This window comes from Chiloscyllium punctatum, chromosome 30 (genome assembly GCF_047496795.1).
Source record: "Chiloscyllium punctatum isolate Juve2018m chromosome 30, sChiPun1.3, whole genome shotgun sequence".
In the NCBI taxonomy this organism is placed as follows: domain Eukaryota; kingdom Metazoa; phylum Chordata; class Chondrichthyes; order Orectolobiformes; family Hemiscylliidae; genus Chiloscyllium; species Chiloscyllium punctatum.
The window spans coordinates 45,725,300-45,745,861 of NC_092768.1; the positions used below are offsets into that span (position 1 = coordinate 45,725,300).

Sequence of the window (20,562 nt, forward strand, 5' to 3'; positions counted from 1 at the left end):
ATTCTGCATTTGTTGACATTTAAGTAATGCACTACAGTTTTATTCTTCCTGCCAAAGTGAACAACTTCATATTTTTCCTCATTATACTCCATCTACCAGATTTCTCTCACTTAATATATTTATTTTTTTTATAATTTCCTGACATCTTTTACACAAAATACTTCAGTGCCCATCTTGGTGTTAACTGTGAATTCAGCTACCATGCCTTTATGTCTGAGTTCCTGAAGCTGTAAAAGGTGGTAAAGTCCCTGGTGCTGGCTGGAATGGACATTGAGTCATAGAGATGTATAGCACAGTAACAGACCCTTTAGTCCAACTTGTCCATACCGACCAAATATATTAATCTAGTCCCATTTGCCAGCACTTGACCCATATCACTCTGAACCCTTCCTATTCAGATACCCATACATCGTACCACTTCCACCACTTCCTCTGGCAGCTCATTCTATATATGCACCACCCTCTGCATGAAAAAGTTGCCCCTTAGGTCCCTTATAGATCTTTCCCTTCTCACTCTAAACCCTTCATGGTTCTGGACTACCCCACCAACCCCAGGGAAAAGACCTTGTTTATTAACCTTATCCATGATTTTAGAAACCTCTATACGGTCACCCCTCAGCCTCCAACGCTACAGGGAAAACAGCAGCAGCCTTTTCAGCCTCTCCCTATAAACATCCAAACCCGGCAATATCCGTCGAAATCTTTTCTGAACTCTTTCAAGTTTCACAATATCCTTGCTATAGGAAGGAGACCAGAATTGTATGCATGCAATATTCCAAAAATATTGCTTAATCACTGTCCTGTACAGCCACAACATGACCTCCCAACTCCTACTCAATACTCTGACCAGTAAAGGCAAGTTTACCAAACGCCTTCTTCAATATCCTATCTATCTGAGACTCCACTTTCCATGGACCTTCAAGGTCCCTTTGTTTAGTAACACTCCCTAGGACCTTACCATTAAGTGTATGAGTCCTGCCCTGATTTGCCTTTCTGAAGTGCAGGACCTCACATTTATTTAAATTAAACTCCATCTGCCATTCCTCAGCCCATTGGCCCGTCTGATCAAGATCCTGTTGCACTCTACGTAATCTTCTTCACTGTCCACTACACCTCCAATTTTGGTGTTACCTGCAAACGTACTAACTATACTCCCATGTTCATATCTAAATCATTTATATAAATGACAAAAAGCAGTGGACCCACCACCAATCCTTGTGGCACACGACTGATCACAAGCCTCCAGTCTGAAAAGCAACCCTCCACCACCAGTCTCTGTCTTCTCCCTGTATTCCATGCTTTTTAACTTTGATAACCAGTCTACCATGAGGACCTTATCAAATGCCTTGCTGAAGTCCATATAGATTACATCCACCACCTCTTCCCTCATCAATTCTCTTTGTTACTTCTTCAAAAAAACTCCATCATCTGAGTGAGACATGATTTCCCATGCACAAAGAGAAAGTGAGGACTGCAGATGCTGGAGAATCAGAATTGAAGAGGGTAACACTGGAAAAGCGCAACAGGTCAGGCAGCATCTGAGTAATAGAAAGGTCGACGTTTAGAGCAAAAGCCGTTCATCATTCTTGATGAAAAGCTTATACCCAAACGTCGACTCTCCTGCTCCTCGGATGCTGCCTGACCTGCTGTGTTTTTCCAGCATAACCCTTTTTGACTGTTTTCAAATACATGTAAATCCTGTCCCTCAGGATTGCCTCCAACAACTTGCCCACCACCAATGTCAGGCCCATCAGTCTATGGTTTCCTGGCCTTTCCTTACCACCTTTCTTATATAGTGGCATCATGTTAGCCAACCTCCAATTTTCCGGCACCGAACCTGTGACTATCGATGATACAAATGTTTCAGCAAAAGCCCCAGCAATCACTTCCCAAGCTTCCCACAATGATCTAGGGTACAACTGATCAGGTCTTGGGCCTTTATCCACCTTTATGTGTTTTAAGACGTCCAGCTCCTCCTCCTCCTCTGTAAAATGGACATTTCTTAAGGGATTGTCCTCAATCTGTATTTCTGATTAAGCATTCTGCTTTCATTCATTCAGACAAGTTCAATTGTTTAGACACATTTCTGACAGTGTGTCAGAAATAAAAGTGAAGGAATAACCCACTGTTCCCAGGAGAGCTCAGTGTTAGCTTTTGTGAGGTTTTTGAGTTTTCAAATCCCTCTACGGCTTCGCCCTTCTGGGCTCCTTTTCAAACATCCCTCTCCTTGTTGTAAAATGAATGAAGAAAATATCCTGTAGATTTCTATACACTGCACTAATCATGAAGCCAATGTTCCATCCTGAAATAAAACTGCTTCCATTGAGCACGCCATCTTTTTCTAAACGATTGCTTAAGTAAAACTCTGAAAAATATGCAATGTACAATCATAAGCACAAGCACATCAGTTGTGGCTATTAGTTTATGCTTGAGACACCAATAACTGATCCTCTCCAGTCTACCTCCTTATGCTTGTGGACTGGAGGATCTAAGCTGTGAAGAAAGATCAGATAGACAGGGGTTATTTTCCTTTGAGTAGTGAAGATTGAAACAGCACCTGGTAGAGCTGTATTAAAGATTATGAGGGTCATAGATAGGAAGGTGCTTTTTCTAGAAGTAGAGGGACAAATAAACAGAGGGCACACAGTATTAAGGTATGAGGTAGAAGGCGAAGAAAAAAGTTAAGGAGAAATGTTTATCCCTCAAAGGGTAGTGAGAGTCTGGAACTCACAACTGGAAGTGGTGGTTGAATTGGAAACTCTTGTAAAATTAAAGCAGTATTTAGATATTCACTTGTGTTGCAAAAAGTGTAGTGCTGGAAAAGAACTTAGTGAACCAGATGGGTTTTTCTCACAATTGACAATGGATTCATGGTCATCATTAGATTCTTAATTCCAGATTCTTATTGAACTCAAATTCTATCACCTACTATGGTGGGATTTGAACCCAGGTCCTCAGAATATTACCTGCATTTCTGGATTAACAGGCCATCACATCCCCATCACTTCACAAATGTGTGCAAGGGCTGGATGACTGACAAACATTTGTAGCACTGAAAGAAGATTTTAGGAGCCTGTGGGGTCCTCCTCACACAACTCAGACCTGAGCAGTAGGAATGAGTCAGTGGTTCATGAGGCTCGATGAATGAATGAAGCTCTCATCACACTTGCAGCCACTCACATTTCTTCCCAGCCTCACCGTAACTGATCACTCACAGCCAAATTTTCAAAAAGGTTGGTTCTGACGCTCCATACCACTGATCAGTTTCAGACCTGATGATGTGTCAAAGCTCCCCTGACCTGACCGATTTCCAGATGATGGTTTCACTGCCCAACCTGCTCTCCACACATACTGCCCAAACTACTGAGATTTTCCCACAATTTCTGTTTTTGTTTCTGATTTCTAGCATTTGCAGTTCTTTCAATTTATTTGTTTCGAGGTAGGGTGGGTATGGGTCCTAAGAACTGAGGCTGAAGGGATATCTCTGCACCTGAATACAAACATTTCTATGCTGTCAATTCGAGTTTATTACTCCATCACACCTTACAATCAGTCAATCCCCTCACTAGGAGACTACTTCAGAGTGAAGGTTAGTGGATGGTGAATCATGAGGGGAATTGCACTGCTCTGACTAACTACCTGGTCACCTTTCTGGCCTTTTACATGACAACAGTAAACAATAATTTATCTTTATATAACATTATTCCATGATGCTTCACAAGAGTATTGACAAATATTGGGTTCATGCTCTGGAAACACTGACTGCCACACCTCCTACATTGGTAGCATACATCAAAATAATATAATAGGCTACATATTTGGTGGTCATGAAAGACTCTACATAAATGTACATCTTGCTTTTTCCTTTATTCTAGAGATATACAGCTCCAGTCAAACAGTTCAACAGGATCTCTCAGCTGGATCTTCTCACACAGCATAAGGGACATTTCCACCCCTGAGTGCCCACAGGATAGTCAGACTGCCTGAAGATTGGTGTGGATATTATGGGATACAATTTGTATAAAAGCTGCTCCTTCACTCACCATCTCTTCACTTGGTTTTCAGTCCCTATAGGAAGTGAACCAGCTCTGGAAGACATAATTCAGAGATGCCGGTGTTGGACTGGGGTGTACAAAGTTAAAAATCACACAACACCAGGTTATAGTCCAACAGGTTTAATTGGAAGCACACACCTGATGAAGGAGTGTCGCTCCGAAAGCTAGTGTGCTTCCAGTTAAACCTGTTGGACTATAACCTGGTGTTGTGTGATTTTTAGCTCTGGAAGAGGAAGAGGAGACAATGGGCAGAGTGGGTAGGCTCTCTGATTTTATTGAATCCTTCAGCGTGGGAAAAAGCTTATCTCTATCCACCCTGTCTATACCCTTCATGAATTTGTAGACCTCAGTCAGGTCCCCCCTCAATCTCCTTTTTTTCTAATTAAAACAATCCTAATCTACTCAACCTCTCTTCACAGGTAGCACCTTCCATACCAGGCAACATCCTTGTAAACCTTCTCCTCACCCTCTCCAAATCGTCCACATCCTTTTGGAAATGTGGTGACCAGAACTGTACACAGTATTCCAAATGCGGCCAAACCAAAGTTATGTACAATTTTAAATTGACCTGACAGCTCTTATACTCAATACACTGTCCAATGAAGGCAAGCATACTATATGCATTCTTGACTATGGATTAGTGGTGCTGGAAGAGCACAGCAGTTCAGGCAGCATCCAAGTGGCTTCGAAATCGACGTTTTGGGCAAAAGCCCTTCATCAGGAATAAAGGCAGTGAGCCTGAAGCATGGAGAGATAAGCTAGAGGAGGGTGGGGGTGGGGAGAAAGTAGCATAGAGTACAATGGGTGAGTGGGGGAGGGGATGAAGGTGATAGGTCAGGGAGGAGAGGGTGGAGTGAATAGGTGGAAAAGGAGATAGGCAGGTAGGACAAGTCATGGGGACAGTTACTGAGCTGGAAGTTTAGAACTAGGGTGAGGTGGGGGAAGGGGAAATGAGGAAACTGTTGAAGTCCACATTGATGCCCTGGGGTTGAAGTGTTCCGAGGCGGAAGATGAGGCGTTCTTCCTCCAGGCGTCTGGTGGTGAGGGAGCGGCGGTGAAGGAGGCCCAGGACCTCCATGTCCTCAGCAGAGTGGGAGGGGGAGTTGAAATGTTGGGCCACGGGGCGGTGTGGTTGATTGGTGCGGGTGTCCCGGAGATGTTCCCTAAAGCGCTCTGCTAGGAGGCGCCCAGTCTCCCCAATGTACAGGAGACCGCATCGGGAGCAACGGATACAATAAATGATATTAGTGGATGTGCAAGTAAAACTTTGATGGATGTGGAAGGCTCCTTTAGGGTCTTGGATAGAGGTGAGGGAGGAGGTGTGGGCGTAGGTTTTACAGTTCCTGCGGTGGCAGGGGAAAGTGCCAGGATTGGAGGGTGGGTTGTTTGGGGGCGTGGACCTGACCAGGTAGTCGCGGAGGGAACGGTCTTTGCAGAAGGCGGAAAGGGGTGGGGAGGGAAATATATCCCTGGTGGTGGGGTCTGTTTGGAGGTGGCGGAAATGTCGGCGGATGATTTGGTTTATGCGAAGGTTGGTGGGGTTGAAGGTGAGCACCAGGGGCGTTCTGCCCTTGTTACGTTTGGAGGGGTGGGGTCTGAGGACGGAGGTGCAGGATGTAGACGAGATGCATTGGAGGGCATCTTTAACCACGTGGGAAGGGAAATTGCGGTCTCTAAAGAAGGAAGCTATCTGGTGTGTTCTGTGGTGGAACTGGTCCTCCTGGGAGCAGATCCGGCGGAGGCGGAGGAATTGGGAATATGGGATGGCATTTTTGCAAGGGGTAGGGTGGGAAGAGGTGTAATCCAGGTAGCTGTGGGAGTCAGTGGGTTTGTAAAAAATGTCAGTGTCAAGTCGGTCGTCATTAATGGAGATGGAGAGGTCCAGGAAGGGGAGGGAGGTGTCAGATGTGGTCCAGGTAAATTTAAGGTCAGGGTGGAATGTGTTGGTGAAGTTGATGAATTGCTCAATCTCCTCGCGGGAGCACGAGGTGGCACCAATGTAGCGGTGGAAGAGGTGGGGAATGGTGCCTGTGTAATTACGGAAGATCAACTGCTCTACGTAGCCAACAGAGACAGGCATAGCTGGGGCCCATACGTGTGCCCATGGCTACCCCTTTGGTCTGGAGGAAGTGGGAGGATTCAAAGGAGAAATTGTTAAGGGTGAGGACCAGTTCGGCCAAACGAATGAGAGTGTCGGTGGAAAGGTACTGTTGGGGATGTCTGGAGAGGAAAAAACGGAGGGCTTGGCGGCCCTGGTCATGGCGGATGGAGGTGTAGAGGGATTGGTTATCCATGGTGAAGATGAGGCGTTTGGGGCCAGGGAAACAGAAGTCTTGGAGGAGGTGGAGGGCGTGGGTGGTGTCTCGAACGTATGTGGGGAGTTCCTGGACTAGAGGGGGATAGGACAGTGTCGAGGTAGGTAGAGATGAGTTCAGTGGGGCAGGAGCATGCTGAGACAATGGGTCGGCCAGGGTGGTCAGGAGATCTCCCACCCACAGCTTCCAACCTCATAGTCCGGGAACCCTGCACTGCCCGGTTCTACCTCCTTCCCAAGATCCACAAGCCTGACCACCCTGGTCACTGTCCTATCCCCCCTAGTCCAGGAACTCCCCACATACGTTCGAGACACCACCCACGCCCTCCACCTCCTCCAAGACTTCTGTTTCCCTGGCCCCCAAAGGGGTAGCAATGGGCACATGTATGGGCCCCAGGTATGCCTGTCTCTTTGTTGGCTACGTAGAGCAGTTGATCTTCCGTAATTACACAGGCACCACTCCCCACCTCTTCCTCCGCTACATTGGCACCACCTCGTGCTCCCGCGAGGAGATTGAGCAATTCATCAACTTCACCAACACATTCCACCCTGACCTTAAATTTACCTGGACCATCTCCGACACCTCCCTCCCCTTCCTGGACCTCTCCATCTCCATTAATGACGACCGACTTGACACTGACATTTTTTACAAACCCACCGACTCCCACAGCTACCTGGATTACACTCTGCCGAGGACCTCGAGGTCCTGGGCCTCCTTCACCGCTGCTCCCTCACCACCAGATGCTTGGAAGAAGAATGCCTCATCTTCCGCCTCAGAACACTTCAACCCCAGGGCATCAATGTGGACTTTAACAGTTTCCTCATTTCCCCTTCCCCCACCTCACCCTAGTTCCAAACTTCCAGCTCAGTAACTGTCCCCATGACTTGTCCTACCTGCCTATCTCCTTTTCCACCTATCCACTCCACCCTCTCCTCCCTAACCTATCACCTTCATCCCCTCCCCCACTCACCCATTGTACTCTATGCTACTTTCTCCCCATCCCCACCCTCCTCTAGCTTATCTCTCCACGCTTCAGGCTCACTGCCTTTATTCCTGATGAAGGGCTTTTGGCCGAAACGTCGATTTCGAAGCTACTTGGATGCTGCCTGAATTGTTCTGCTCTTCCAGCACCACTAATCCAGAATCTGGTTTCCAGCATCTGCAGTCATTGTTTTTACCTCGTTTTTGCCTTCTTGACTACCCTATCCACCTGTGCAGCCACCTTCAGGGTACAATGGACGTGAACTCCCAGATCTCTCTGCTCATTGACTTTTTCCAAGGCTCTTCCGTTTACAATATAGTTCATTCTAGAATTAGACTTCCCAAAATGCATCACCTTGTATTTGCTTTTATTGAACTCCATCTGCCGGAGGTCCAAGATGGTGGGGACTCAGCAAGTCTGAATCGATAGTGCTCCTCCCAAGACCTAGGCAAAGTGGGCCACCCTCCTCCACCACACTCACCAAATCAATTAAAAATAGTTTTTGCTTAATGTAATTAGTGGTTTAGTACTAAATTTAAACAGTTCAGTCTCCTGTAAAAAATGACTAGGGGGAAAGGAGCCCGCAGTTCTCAGCAGGCAGGAGCCACTTCCCCACCCACCCCAGCTGCAGCAAAGGCATCCGCAGCCGCCCCGGGGGACTTACCTACGGTGGCAAGCCTCGCGGAAATAATCTCCAAACTCGATGCAAAGATTGATGCTTTCATTGAAGAGTCTCGAAGTTGATAGAATTCACTCTCGGCCGCGCTACAAAAGCATGGCCGAGACATCGAAGAAATTGAATGCTGAGTTGGAGGGGCGAAGCTAAAGACCGCGACCTCTGAGGCCATTGCAGAAACGGCCGTGGATCAAGTCCGGACTCTCGAGCAACAAGTCCAGACCTTAGAACTCCATCTGCCACTTCTCTGACCAACTCTTTAATCTATCAATATTCTCCTGTATTCTTTTAACAGTCCCCTGTGTTTTCTGCTACTCCACCGATCTTTGTGTCATCTGCAAACTTACTGATCAGACCACCAATGCCTTCTTCCAGCTCATTTATGTATATCACAAACAGCAGTGGCCCCAGCACTGATCCCTTCGGAACACCATTGGTCACCTTTCTCCATTTCGAGAAACTTCCTTCAACTACTGTTGTCTGTCTCCTGTTGCTCAACCAGTTCTTTATCCACCTAGCTAGAACACCATGTGACTTCACTTTCTCCATTAGTTTACCATGGAGAACCTTATCACATGCCTTACTGAAGTCCATGTATATGACATTTACAGCCTTTCCTTTGTCTATCAACTTGGTCACTTCCTCAAAGAACTCTATTAAGGTGGTAAGGCAGTAAGATTGTAGGTAAGGACAAGGAGAACCCTATTGTTGTTGCAGGAGGTAAGGAACAGTGAGGACCCAAGTGTGGGAGATGGATCAGACTTGGCTGAAGGTCCTGTCAATAATGGTGCAGGGGATCCTCAGTTGAGGAAGAAGGTGGACATTTCAGAGGCTCCCTTTTCTAAGTTATCAACTGATTTCTGTTCACAGATGCTGCCAGACTTGCTGAGTTTTTCCAGCAATTTGTTTTTTCTTCTTTTTGCTTTTCTTTATTTTATCCAGTCACCAGGTCACCCTTTTATTTGCATGTGTATAGTACTTGACACTGATCCAGCTCTCATAGTGAACAGGACCTCTGATATTCCTGTTTATATTGTTTTCAACTCTCAGAGTATGAGAATGTCTGACACTCCTGTTTTTATTTTTTTGTGTGTGCAGGTATGAGATACAGTCAAAAACAACAAGTGCATAAACCTTTATTCATTTTTCACCACCAGAAAGAAAGGAAACACCCGATTGGCCAGTGACACGCAGTGCCCTTGTGTGATCAAAAAGTGAAAGGGGAGGGCAGGGACTAAATTAAAATAGAGTCAGAGGGGGAATTAAAACACTCCATACGGTGCGGTGCCCACCTCTCCCTGAAAAGCTCGACGGTGTTGGTAGACACCGTGTGGTCCTTCTCGGGTCACCTGGGCACGAACGGAATCATGGAGGTGGGGTATGCAATCAGCCATATAATGGACCCCTCCAATGCCCGCTGCCTGGACCTGTTTAGGGGCAGACCCAAGAGGAGATCCTCTGACCTGCTCTAGGCTGGTAATTTTTGTTTTGGTGTGTGCAGGATTACTTAATCCCATCAACAATAAAGATGTCAATCAGTGAGTTGACCAATCAGAAAGGGATCATTGATTCAGCCCTGTCTCAAATACAGATCATTAAATAAAATTGAGCCAGAAGTCATACCACACCAGGTTATAGTCCAACAGATTTATTTAAAATCACAAGTTTGCAGGGCGCTTCTCCTTCGTCATATGCCTGCGTCTACTCCAGAGAATGCTGGAGAAACTCAGCAGGTCTGGCCTGAACATTCGAACCCGTGACGAACGTTCATCCCGCACTCGAAACAATCACTCTTGTTTTATCCCCCCTGACCACAGAGTGTACCAGAGCCTGTGGCTTTCCCCCAGCACTCCGCATTGGCTGCACGTGGTCAGAAATAGCAGAATGGAATCTGCCCGCGGAGATTCAGCCTGACGGCAGTTGTAGTCCTGCCGCGCGCTGCACCAGTTACAATCGGAGGTCGCGCGAGCCCGAGCCCGAGCGGCCGTTAGGTGGCGCCGCCAGAATTGGAGGTGCGCACCTGTCAATGGCAGCCGCTTCACCCTCTTCAATGTCCTGCATCCTGTAACCTCCAGTGCACGTTTTCAGTCATACTTGTCTACCGTGAGAAAGACTGATCCAGTTCGTTTGACACCATCGCTAAAATAAGTTCTGCTTCTGAGAGATCAGCCTCAGGTAAGTTCAATCCGCTGTCCTCTCAGACAAAACTACAGAAAGAAACGTTTTTGAATCACAAGAAATCTAACTTTAATGAACGCATTCAAAATGTTGCAGTGTAATTAGTCAGTTCGCGAGTCCACCCTGAGGACACAATCTCTTCCACACATTCCGAGTTTTCTGTTAAACATTCCCGTGGGGAAAATGCACAAATGAGTCCAGGAGTCAATTTGCAATACATTTGGGAAATTGCATCTAATGTTAATACTGACGCTATTGGTGATCCTCATACTACACTTTTGTCAAAATTCTTCGAAAGTAAATTTCACCAAGATGTAATAGTTTCTGTGGTCTAAAAGAATCTGGCTTTGCTCATAGCCACACCAGGCAAGGATATCCAAACAACACAACACAAGAGTTTAATAACTTACAAAATAAAAATACATCATATTCTGGGGTAGTACGTCTGTCCTTGGGAACATCCATTGTGCAATGTTCCCTCCATTAAAGTTTTTCATTCACTTTAACACCTGTAGCAATTAACTATTTAATGTAGTCATTTAATTTAGAGGTGCCGGTGTTGGACTGGAATGAACAAAGTTAAAAATCACACCACCAGGTTATAGCCCAACAGGTTTATTCGGAAGCACTAGCTTTTGGAGTGCTGCCTCTTCATCAAACCACCTGATGAAGGAGCAGTGCTCCAAAAGCTAGTGCTTTCAGTTAAACCTATTGGACTATAACCTGGTGTTATGTGATTTTTAACTATTTAATGTACATCCTGAATCATCATAGTAACAGTATTATAAATTGCTTTAACCTAAAGGCTACAGCCACGTTTTTTTATCTTGCTTTCATTAAGCTTGAGGGAATTGTTATTTCATTAAACTGAGTTCCTGCTGTTATTTCTGAGACAGACCATGTGTTCTATGTTAACTTCAAGATCATTATGACTCTTACTCTGACTAGCAATCATTCATGATGAGGATGAAAAGTAAAAGTGACAGTACAAGGCCCTGAGATCTAATGTTCATCATCAGAAGCTCCAAGTAATCTGATGTTGATAGGTAAACAGTGAATGGAATATAATATAGTTATTGAGTGTTTCTTCATGGATTTTAACAATATTAGAACAACTGGTCAGTAATCATTCAGCTCAGCGCACTGCAGACTTCTTGAATTCATTCATAGGACATGGATGTCACTGGCTGGACCAGCATTTATTAGCCACTAAATAAAAGCCAAAAGAACTGTGGATCCTATAAATCAGAAACAAAAACAGAAGCTGCTGGAAAAACTCAGGAGGTTTGGCAGGAAGGGTGGAACTGAAACATTAACTTTGAATTTCTCTTCACAAATGCTGCCAAACCTGCTGAGCTTTTCCAACAACTTCTGTTTTTGTTATTTATTAGCCACCCTCATTGTGCTTGAGAGGGTGGTGGTGAACTGCCTCTTGAACCACTGATCCACCAGAATGTTCTTGATGCTAAAAGGGTTAAATTAAGGGTGAGTTACACATTCAGCTTGAATTTCCTCGATTGTAGAAAATTAAAAGATAATGTATTGAAGTATTTAAGTTGATTTAATTAATTGTTACAGTAATTAGAGAAACCATTCCATCACAAAGATCACCTACTTTCTCCTCTGTAAAATCCCCATTTCCAACATGCCTGTGTCCTCAGCCACCTAGACTCCATGAATTTTCTCCTTAAACCTCTCTGCATCTTTAGCTCTCTCATTTGACATCACACCCTTCTTAAATTCCATTTCTTTAATTATGCTTTATGTCACCCTTTCCAAATATTTCTTTCTCTGTCCTCATGTTATCTTATCATATCTCTATGGAACACTTTTGGGTATTTTACAACACTAAAGGTGCTGTATAGTGACAACTTGTTGTAGTTGATGGCCTCTTTTTTCCTTGTCACATTCCTTCCAGTCCTCAAGGACTGACCTAGAGTACAAACTATGGACATTGATTGACTTTTAGTGCTCTGTTGAAATGGCCATTCAGCATGTGGAAACCCAGACAGTGAATGTTGTATGACAATAGAGACTCACAGCTGAGACATGTCCTATGTGGTAGATGCAGTGATTGTATGAAAGCTTTGTCATGCATCTCGCAAATTAAGTGTGTCTGTGTGAATCCCCAACAGTCCCAGGAAGGTTGATGAGACCACAAAAACTTCAATACAAATTTCACACTACTTTAAGAGTAACACTGCTGATGGGGCAAGAGTTTTAATTATTGTCAATGATTTTCTGCACACTCTGTCTCCTGTTTGAATGAGTTAGCTATGTAGAGGTTTTTTTAAAAGTGACAATGTTTGAGCACAGCTCACTGATGAGTCATACACCTTGCACAATGATTTCTCACTAGTGTAAATGCTTTGGTGCTCCACCAGGTCTGATGGTCGTGCAGAGCCCATATAACATCCGAAGCACCTCTAGTCAGTGTGGACTGTCTGATGTCGCAGGAGGCTTGCTAACTGTGCAAAGGATTTGTCACACACTTCACATGTAAATGGTTTCTCCCCTGTGTGAATGCGTTGGTGTGCACGGAGGTTTGATGACTGTGAGAATGATTTGTTACACACCTCACATGTAAATGGTTTCTCCCCCGTGTGAATGCGCTGATGTTCAAGGAGGGCATTTGACCAAGAAAATGATTTGTCGCATACCTGACACGAGAACGGTTTCTCCCCCGTGTGAATGCGTCTATGTACACGGAGATGCGTTGACCATGAGAATGATTTGTTGCACATTTTACATGTGAATGGCTTCTCACCAGTGTGAATGTATTGGTGGTCCTGGAGGGTGGATAACTGAGTGAAAGATTTATCACATCTTTCACAATTGAAAGGCTTTTCTCCAGTGTGAGTGCGTCGGTGCTTCACAAGTGTCGACGACTGTGTGAAGGCTCGGTCACACACCTCACACCTGAAGGGTTTCTCTCCAGTGTGGACAGTCTGGTGCTTCAGGAGCCTTGTCGATGTTGCAAAAGCTTTATTGCAAACATTACACTTAAAGGGCTTCTCCCCTGTGTGTGTTGTCTGATGGAGCAGGAGATTTGATGACCGCTTAAAAGCTTTGTTACAAACGTCACAAGAGAATGGCTTCTCCTGTGTGTGAACACGTTGGTGTGTGTGGAGATTTGTTAACTGTGAAAATGATTTGTTGCACACCCTACATGTGAATGGTTTCTCTCCTGTGTGAATCCGTTGATGTCTGTGGAGGTTTGTTAACTGTGAAAATGACTTGTTGCACACCTTGCATGTGAAAGGTTTCTCCCCTGTGTGAATCCGTTGGTGTTTCACAAGGACTGATGATCTTGTGAAGATTTGGTCACACACCTCACACTTGAATGGTTTCTCTTCCATGTGGCTGCTGAACAGATGCAGTCAGCATTATAGATCTCATGCAACCTCTCCTCATACTTGAACAGCCGCTCAACTGTTGGAATGAGTCAGTGGTTCATGAGGCTCAATGAATGATTTAAATTCTCATCACACTTCGAGTCCAATCATACCTCTTCTCAGCCTCATCGTAACCAATCACCAATAGCCAAACACTTGGAAAAGCTGGTTCTGATGGAAAGCTCCATATTATTGCAGACCTGGTGATATGTCAGAGTTCCCCTGATCTGATCGATTTTCCAGAGGATGGTTTCACTTTCCAATCTTCTGTGAGCAATGCCTTGAAGGGATATCTTCCCATAGTTGTGCAGTTGGATGATGGTCAGGATCTGTTTGCAAATCTATACCATCTATATTCTTAGATGTCATCATCTGTCTGTAAAACAGGAAAAGGAGACATGATTTCCTCTAATTCCCTCTCATCCTTTCCTAAAGAGGCTGGCAGCTCAGACTGTTCCATGTTGAGTGCCAGTCTGCAACTCCCCTGTGTGTGAGGTGGGGTCAGATAAGAATCAGATACAAGCCCTTTATTTTTCCTCACTTGGCTGTCACATACCCTTTGTTTGCAGCAACAATACTGGACAATGATCAGGAGGCTAGGAGTGACTAGGAGAACATCAGAAACATCATATTCCTGATGAAACTTCCAACTCTTTAGATGCTGCCTGACCTGCTGTGCTTTTTCAGCGCTAGGTATTTCAACTCTGAGTCTCCAGCATCTGCATTCCTTACCTACTCTTAGTGACTGAAAGAAGACAATGTGGCAATTTTGTCCCACCAAGCGCCTCTTGCTCAAAAAAAATCTTTCCAGGCTCCATGAGGACAATGGAAAAGACAACACGGATAGTGTTTAAGAGCTAATTGATTAACTACAAGTATGAGCCAAGCTAATGGACACAGTTTTCCCTTTGAGTATGTGTTTAACAGTTTTAACAAAAAAGGAGAAATATTAATTCAATGGTAATTTCGGAATTTCTTCAGTTTGTGTTCAGGAATTATTTAAAGGAATTAAACTACGTAGAAAGTGCTCAAAACTAAGAGAAATATTGCTTCAATGTATGCCTGAATATACAAATTAGGAGCAGAAATAGGCCATTTGGCCTGCTCAAGCTGAATTGCCATTCAGTAAAATCATGACTGATTTGGCTGTGACCTCAATGCTACATTCTCCTTGTCCAACCTCTTCTCATAAGAAAACCGCTCCATATCAGATACTAGGAGAAAGTGAGGACTGCAGATGCTGGAGACCAGAGGTGAAAAATGTGGTGCTGAAAAAACACAGCAGGCCAGGCAGCATCTGAGGAGCAGGAGAATCGACGTTTCGGGCATAAAACACTGACTCTGAGAAGAATAACCCATCCAAGAGCCATTTCCCCACATTTACCCCTGATTAATGCAGTCAAGTGACCCTTTTTCACCCAGAGGGAGGTGGTGGTGGGGACTGTAATTCATTGCCCAGGAGGATTGCTGAGACAAGAAACTTCTCAAACTTTAAAAAGTACTTAGATGAACACTTGACATGTCATACAATTCAAGGGTATAGACCTGGTGCAGTAAAGTGGGACTAGTGTAGGTAGAAGTCTATTTTTGGCGGTATTGTCACATGGTCCTGTTTTTCTGAACTACTTCTAAAGTATTTATATTCTTTTGAAAACAGTGAGATAAAAGCTGTTTGCAATACTTTCAAGGTAGTCTCACCGACTTCCTGTAAAAGTGAAGTGAAACATCACTATTTTTAATTCTGTATCCTTGTCAATAAACAATTTTGTTTATCTCCGTAATAACTTGCAAGAACTCTATACAAATTTTTTATCACTTTTATACCAAGATCCAGATTCCACTGTACGTCAGAGTTCTACAATCTCTGTTTAAAGAACATAATTTTTTATTCTTCCTTGTATCTCTACAAATGTAGTCACCATACATTCAGCTGCAAATGTAAGTCTTTCAGATGAACTGTAAAGAGTCGAGGCCAAGATCTGATCCCTATGGAACTATATTTGCTACATCTTGTATTCTGTTTCCTGTTGGCTAAGCAATCCTCAAACCATGCTAATATATACCTCCTATACCATAAACATTTATACCTGCTTTCTCAAATCTGATTCGGAGATGCCCAAACACCATCCTACAACTCATCCGCTTTATCCTCGATCATAACGTCTTCACCTTTGACAACCGATTCTTCATCCAGACACACGGAACAGCCATGGGGATCAAGTTTGCACCCCAATATGCCAACATTTTTATGCACAGGTTCGAACAAGATTTCTTCTCTATGCAGGATCTCCAACCAACATTGTACACCAGGTACATTGATGACATTTTCTTCCTCTGGACCCATGGCGAGGAATTACTGATAAAACTACACAGTGACATCAACAAGTTTCATCCCACCATCAAACTCACCATGGACTACTCTCGACTATCTGTCTCATTCTTGGACACGTGCGTCTCCATCAAGGACGGACATCTCAGCACCACACTCTACCGTAAACCCACAGACAACCTCACAATGCTACATTTCTCCAGCTTCCACCCAAAACATACTAAAACAGCCATCCCCTATGGGCAAACCCTACGCATATACACCGGATCTGTTCAGATGAGGAGGAACGTGACGGACACCTGGAAGTACTCAAGGATGCCCTCACAAGAACGGGGTACGATGTTCAACTCATCGACCGCCAGTTCCGACGTGCCACAGCAAAGAACCGTAATGACCTCCTCAGGAGACAGACACATACTGCAACTGACAGGGTACCCTTCGTTGTTCAGTACTTCCCAGGGGCTGAAAAATTATGCCATGTTCTTCGTGACCTGCAACACATTATCAATGAGGATGAGCATCTCATCAAGACCTTCCCCACATCTCCACTACTTGCCTTTAAACAACTGCCAAACCTCAAACAGATCATTGTTCGTAGCAAACTGCCCGGCTCTCAGGACAACTCCATACAATCCTGTCACGGTGGACGCTGCAAAACGTGTCAGATTATGGACATAGTTACCACTATTACACGTGGGAACACCTCCCACCGTGTACATGGCAGGTACTCCTGTGACTCAGCCAACATTGTCTATCTTATACGTTGCAGGCAGGGATGCCCGGAGGCATGGTACATTGGGGAAACCGAGCAAAGGCTACGACAACGGATGAATGGGCACCACACAACAATCAACAGACAGGAGGGTTACCTCCCAGTTGGGGAACACTTCAGTGGTCCAGGACATTCAGCCTCAGACCTTCGGGTGACCATCCTCCAAGGTGGACTTCGGGACAGGCAGCAGAGGAAAGTGGCCGAGCAGAGGCTGATAGCTAAGTTCGGTACCCATAGGGAGGGCCTCAACTGGGACCTTGGGTTCATGTCACATTACAGGTGATCACTATTGCACTACACACACACACACACACACTGACACAGGTACACACAGACACCCACACACACCCTTATAGTCACACAAACTCCCACACATACACCCCCTCACAGACTTAAGACACTCTGCACTCACTACACACACACACTTTCTCACACTCACAACCCCCACCCCAGACAGACACACACACAGACAGACAAAGATCCACATGCACACATATATTTTGTGTGGTGAATTTTTTTGGTACTTTCAGAGTTACATTGCACTTTGCTCAAAAAGCACATACATTCTTGTAGAACTCTGAGCTCAAAAACTGTATGAATTTATGTAAAACACTGTATCTCACTTTTTAGATTGGAATCAATCTAAACATCAGGTCATAGACAGAGAACACAGGGGGCTAACACCTTCAACATATTGTCTAGCTATCACCATTGTTAACAGCTAACCCGAGAATGCAACTTAAAAAAAAGGGTTTTGTGATTTACACATGAAAGATGTGAAACTATCACTGTATTCTAACAGATGAAAGGCTTAACAGACAATCAATTCTTCAATGTATAATTTCAGTTACATCACATTGCAAATGTTTGCTATAAATTCTGTGTTATGATCGAGCCCTCCACAATCACCTGATGAAGGAGCGTCGCTCCGAAAGCTAGTGCGCTTCCAATTAAACCTGTTGGACTATAACCTGGTGTTGTGTGATTTTTACCTTTCTCAAATCTGAGTATAGTACATCCCTTTATCCAAATTGCTTGTCACTTCCTCAAAGGAATTCAATAAATTACTCAAATGTGATTTCCTTTTCACAAAACCATGCCTGCTGAAACCTGCTTACTAATAGATTCCAGCATTTTCACCAAGAGTAGAAATGCCCCCAACCTACAGTTCAGTGCTACTGCATCTAATGGAGAATTATAAACAACACATCAGGTAACAGGGAAATGTAGCCCATTAACACTTCCATTCTCAACCATGTCGGAGAGTCCAGCACACGACAGTGAGACAAAATGTTAAAAGTGTCTTCAAGAACAAAGCACTGAGCAGATTATCAAACTTGGCTTCCTACTGAGGTGCTGCTGGGAGTATTCCCCTCCACAACACTCCATATTATGAACAATGGGGACATTGAACAATGATCTTCATAATAAGATCATCATCACGTTGGAGGAGAAAGTGAAGACTGCAGATGCTGGAGATCAGAGCTGAAAACGTGTTGCTGGAAAAGCGCAGCAGGTCAGGCAGCATCTCCTGTTCCTTGGATGCTGCCTGACCTGCTGCGCTTTTCCAGCAAGATCATCACATTGTAAACTTTCTTGGTTTTTGAAAGCAAAGTAGAATATCCTGGGTGGATAAAGAATAGAGCTGGAAAAAGCACAGAAGGTCAAGCAGCATCAGAGGAGAAGGAGCATTGTTGTTTCAGCTCAATACCTTTCATCAGGACTGGGGTGGGGAAAGGGCTGTAAGATAAATAGAGGGAGGGTTGTGAGGCTGGGGGATGGACGGGTGGGATAGTGATAGGAGGTGGCTGTGATTAGTCAGTGGGAAGGGTGGAGCGGATAGGTGGGAATGAAGGTTGAGGCGGTGGGGTGCACAGGGAGGGCTGGCCTGAGATGTGGGATGGGGAGATTTGGAAACTGGTGAATTCTATGTTAAGTTCATATGGTTGTAAGCTCCCGAGGCAGAAGAGGAGATGTTCTTCCTCCAGTTCGCAATTTGCCTTGTGTTATGGTAAAGGATGCCCAGGATGGACGTGTCGTTGGGTGAATGGGAGGGGGAGTTGAAATGGATGACACCTGGAAGGTGGGTTGATTGGAGCGAACGGACCATAAATGCTCCCTGAACTGGTTCCTACATTTGCGATCAATCTCTCCAATGTAGGGAAGACCACATCGAGAGCAACGGATGCAATAAATCAGGTTGGAGGAAATGCACGTGAATCTCTGCAGGACTTGGAATGATTCTTTAGGATCTTGGACGGAGGTGAGGGTACAAAAGTGTGGGAGCAGGTTTTGCACCTCCTGCAGCCATTGGGAAGATTCCAGGTGTGAAGGAAGGGTTGGTGGAGTATGTGGACTAAACGAGGGAGTCACGGTGGGAATGGTCCCTGCTAAAAATGGCTAGGGATGGGGAGAGAAATATCATTTTGCTGGCGTCTGACTGCAGATGGCGAAAGGTGGAGATGATGCGCTGGACTTGGAGATTGGCCAGATAGAATGTGAGGTATCTAGATCCTTGTTGTGGTTTGGAGGGGTTTGTTTGAGGGTAGAGGTGCAGGAAATGGAGGAGATGTGATTGAGAGCATTGTTGATGGGAGAGGAGAAATTGCAGTCCTTGAAGTAGGAGAACATCTGGGGTGTTGTGGAGTGCAATTGCTCATTCTGGGAGCACATAAGGCGGAGGCAGAGGAATTAGGAGTATGGGAATGCGTTTTGGAGGTTGGGGGTTGGAAAGAGGTGTGATAAGACCAGAAGATCTGGGCCAGAAATTAGGCCATTCAGCACATTGAGTCTGTGGTGCAATACAATCATGACTGATAAGTTTCTCAAGCTCATTTTCCCACTTTCTCCTCGTAACCCTCGATACTCAAGAAGCTATCCATCTCAGTCTTAAATATACTCTATGAACTGGCCTCCACAGCCTTATGTGGCAATGAAGTCCAGATTCACCACTCTCTGACTGAAGAAGTTTCTCCTTATCTCTCCTCTAAAAAGTCTTCCCTTTATTCTAAGACTATGCCATTGGGTCCCAGTCTGTTCTACCAATGGAAACATCTTCCCAACATAGAGTCAGAGAGATGTATAGCACGATAACAGACCCTTTGGTCCAACTCATCCATACTGACCAGGAGTCCTAACATAATTGAGTCCCATTTGTCAGCACTTGCCCATATACCTCTAAACCCTTCTGATTTATATATCCATCCAGATGCCTTTTAAATGCTATAATTGTACAAGCCTCCACCACTTCCTCTGGCAGCTCATTCCATACACTCACCACCCTCTGCATGAAACAGTTGTCCCTTAGGTCCTTTTTATTTGGGGTGGCAGGGTGGCACAGTGGCTCAGTGGTTAGCACTGCTGCCTCACAGCACCAGGGTCCCAGGTTCGATTCCAGCCTCTGGCAACTGTCTGTGTAGAGTTTGCACATTTTCCCCGTGTCTGCGTGGGTTTCCTCCAGATGTTCCGGTTTCCTCCCACAGTCCATAGATGTGCAGATCAGGTGAATTGGCCATGTTAAATTGCCCATAGTGTTAGGTGCATTAGTCTGAAGGAAGTGGTTTGGGTGGGTTACTCTTCGGAGGGTCGGTGTGGAGTTGTTGGGCCGAAGGGCCTGTTTCCACACTGTAGGGAATCTAATCTATATCTTTCCCGTCTGACACTCAACCTTTGCCCTCGAGTTCTGGACTCCCCGACCCCAGGGAAAAGACTTTTGTCTCTTTACCCTATCCATGCCCCTCATTATTTTATAAACCTCTATAAACTCACCCCTCAGCATCCGACGCTCCAGGGAAAACAGCCCCAGCCTGATCAGCCTCTCCCTATAGCTCAAATCCTCCAACCCTAGCAACATCCTTGTA

At 44.9% G+C, this 20,562-nt stretch overlaps 1 protein-coding gene across 1 annotated transcript in view; it reads right to left on the minus strand.

Annotated features, from left to right (window-relative positions):
• Window positions 1-9,660: 9,660 nt before the first annotated feature.
• The window catches only part of LOC140455673 (uncharacterized), an 89,462-nt gene continuing 78,560 nt past the window's right edge, over window positions 9,661-20,562 (minus strand). The window contains exon 3 of the mRNA XM_072550673.1: window positions 9,661-13,569. Coding sequence (XP_072406774.1) covers window positions 12,633-13,569 — 937 coding nt within the window. The 3' untranslated portion in view covers window positions 9,661-12,632. The remainder of the gene's footprint in view (window positions 13,570-20,562) is intronic.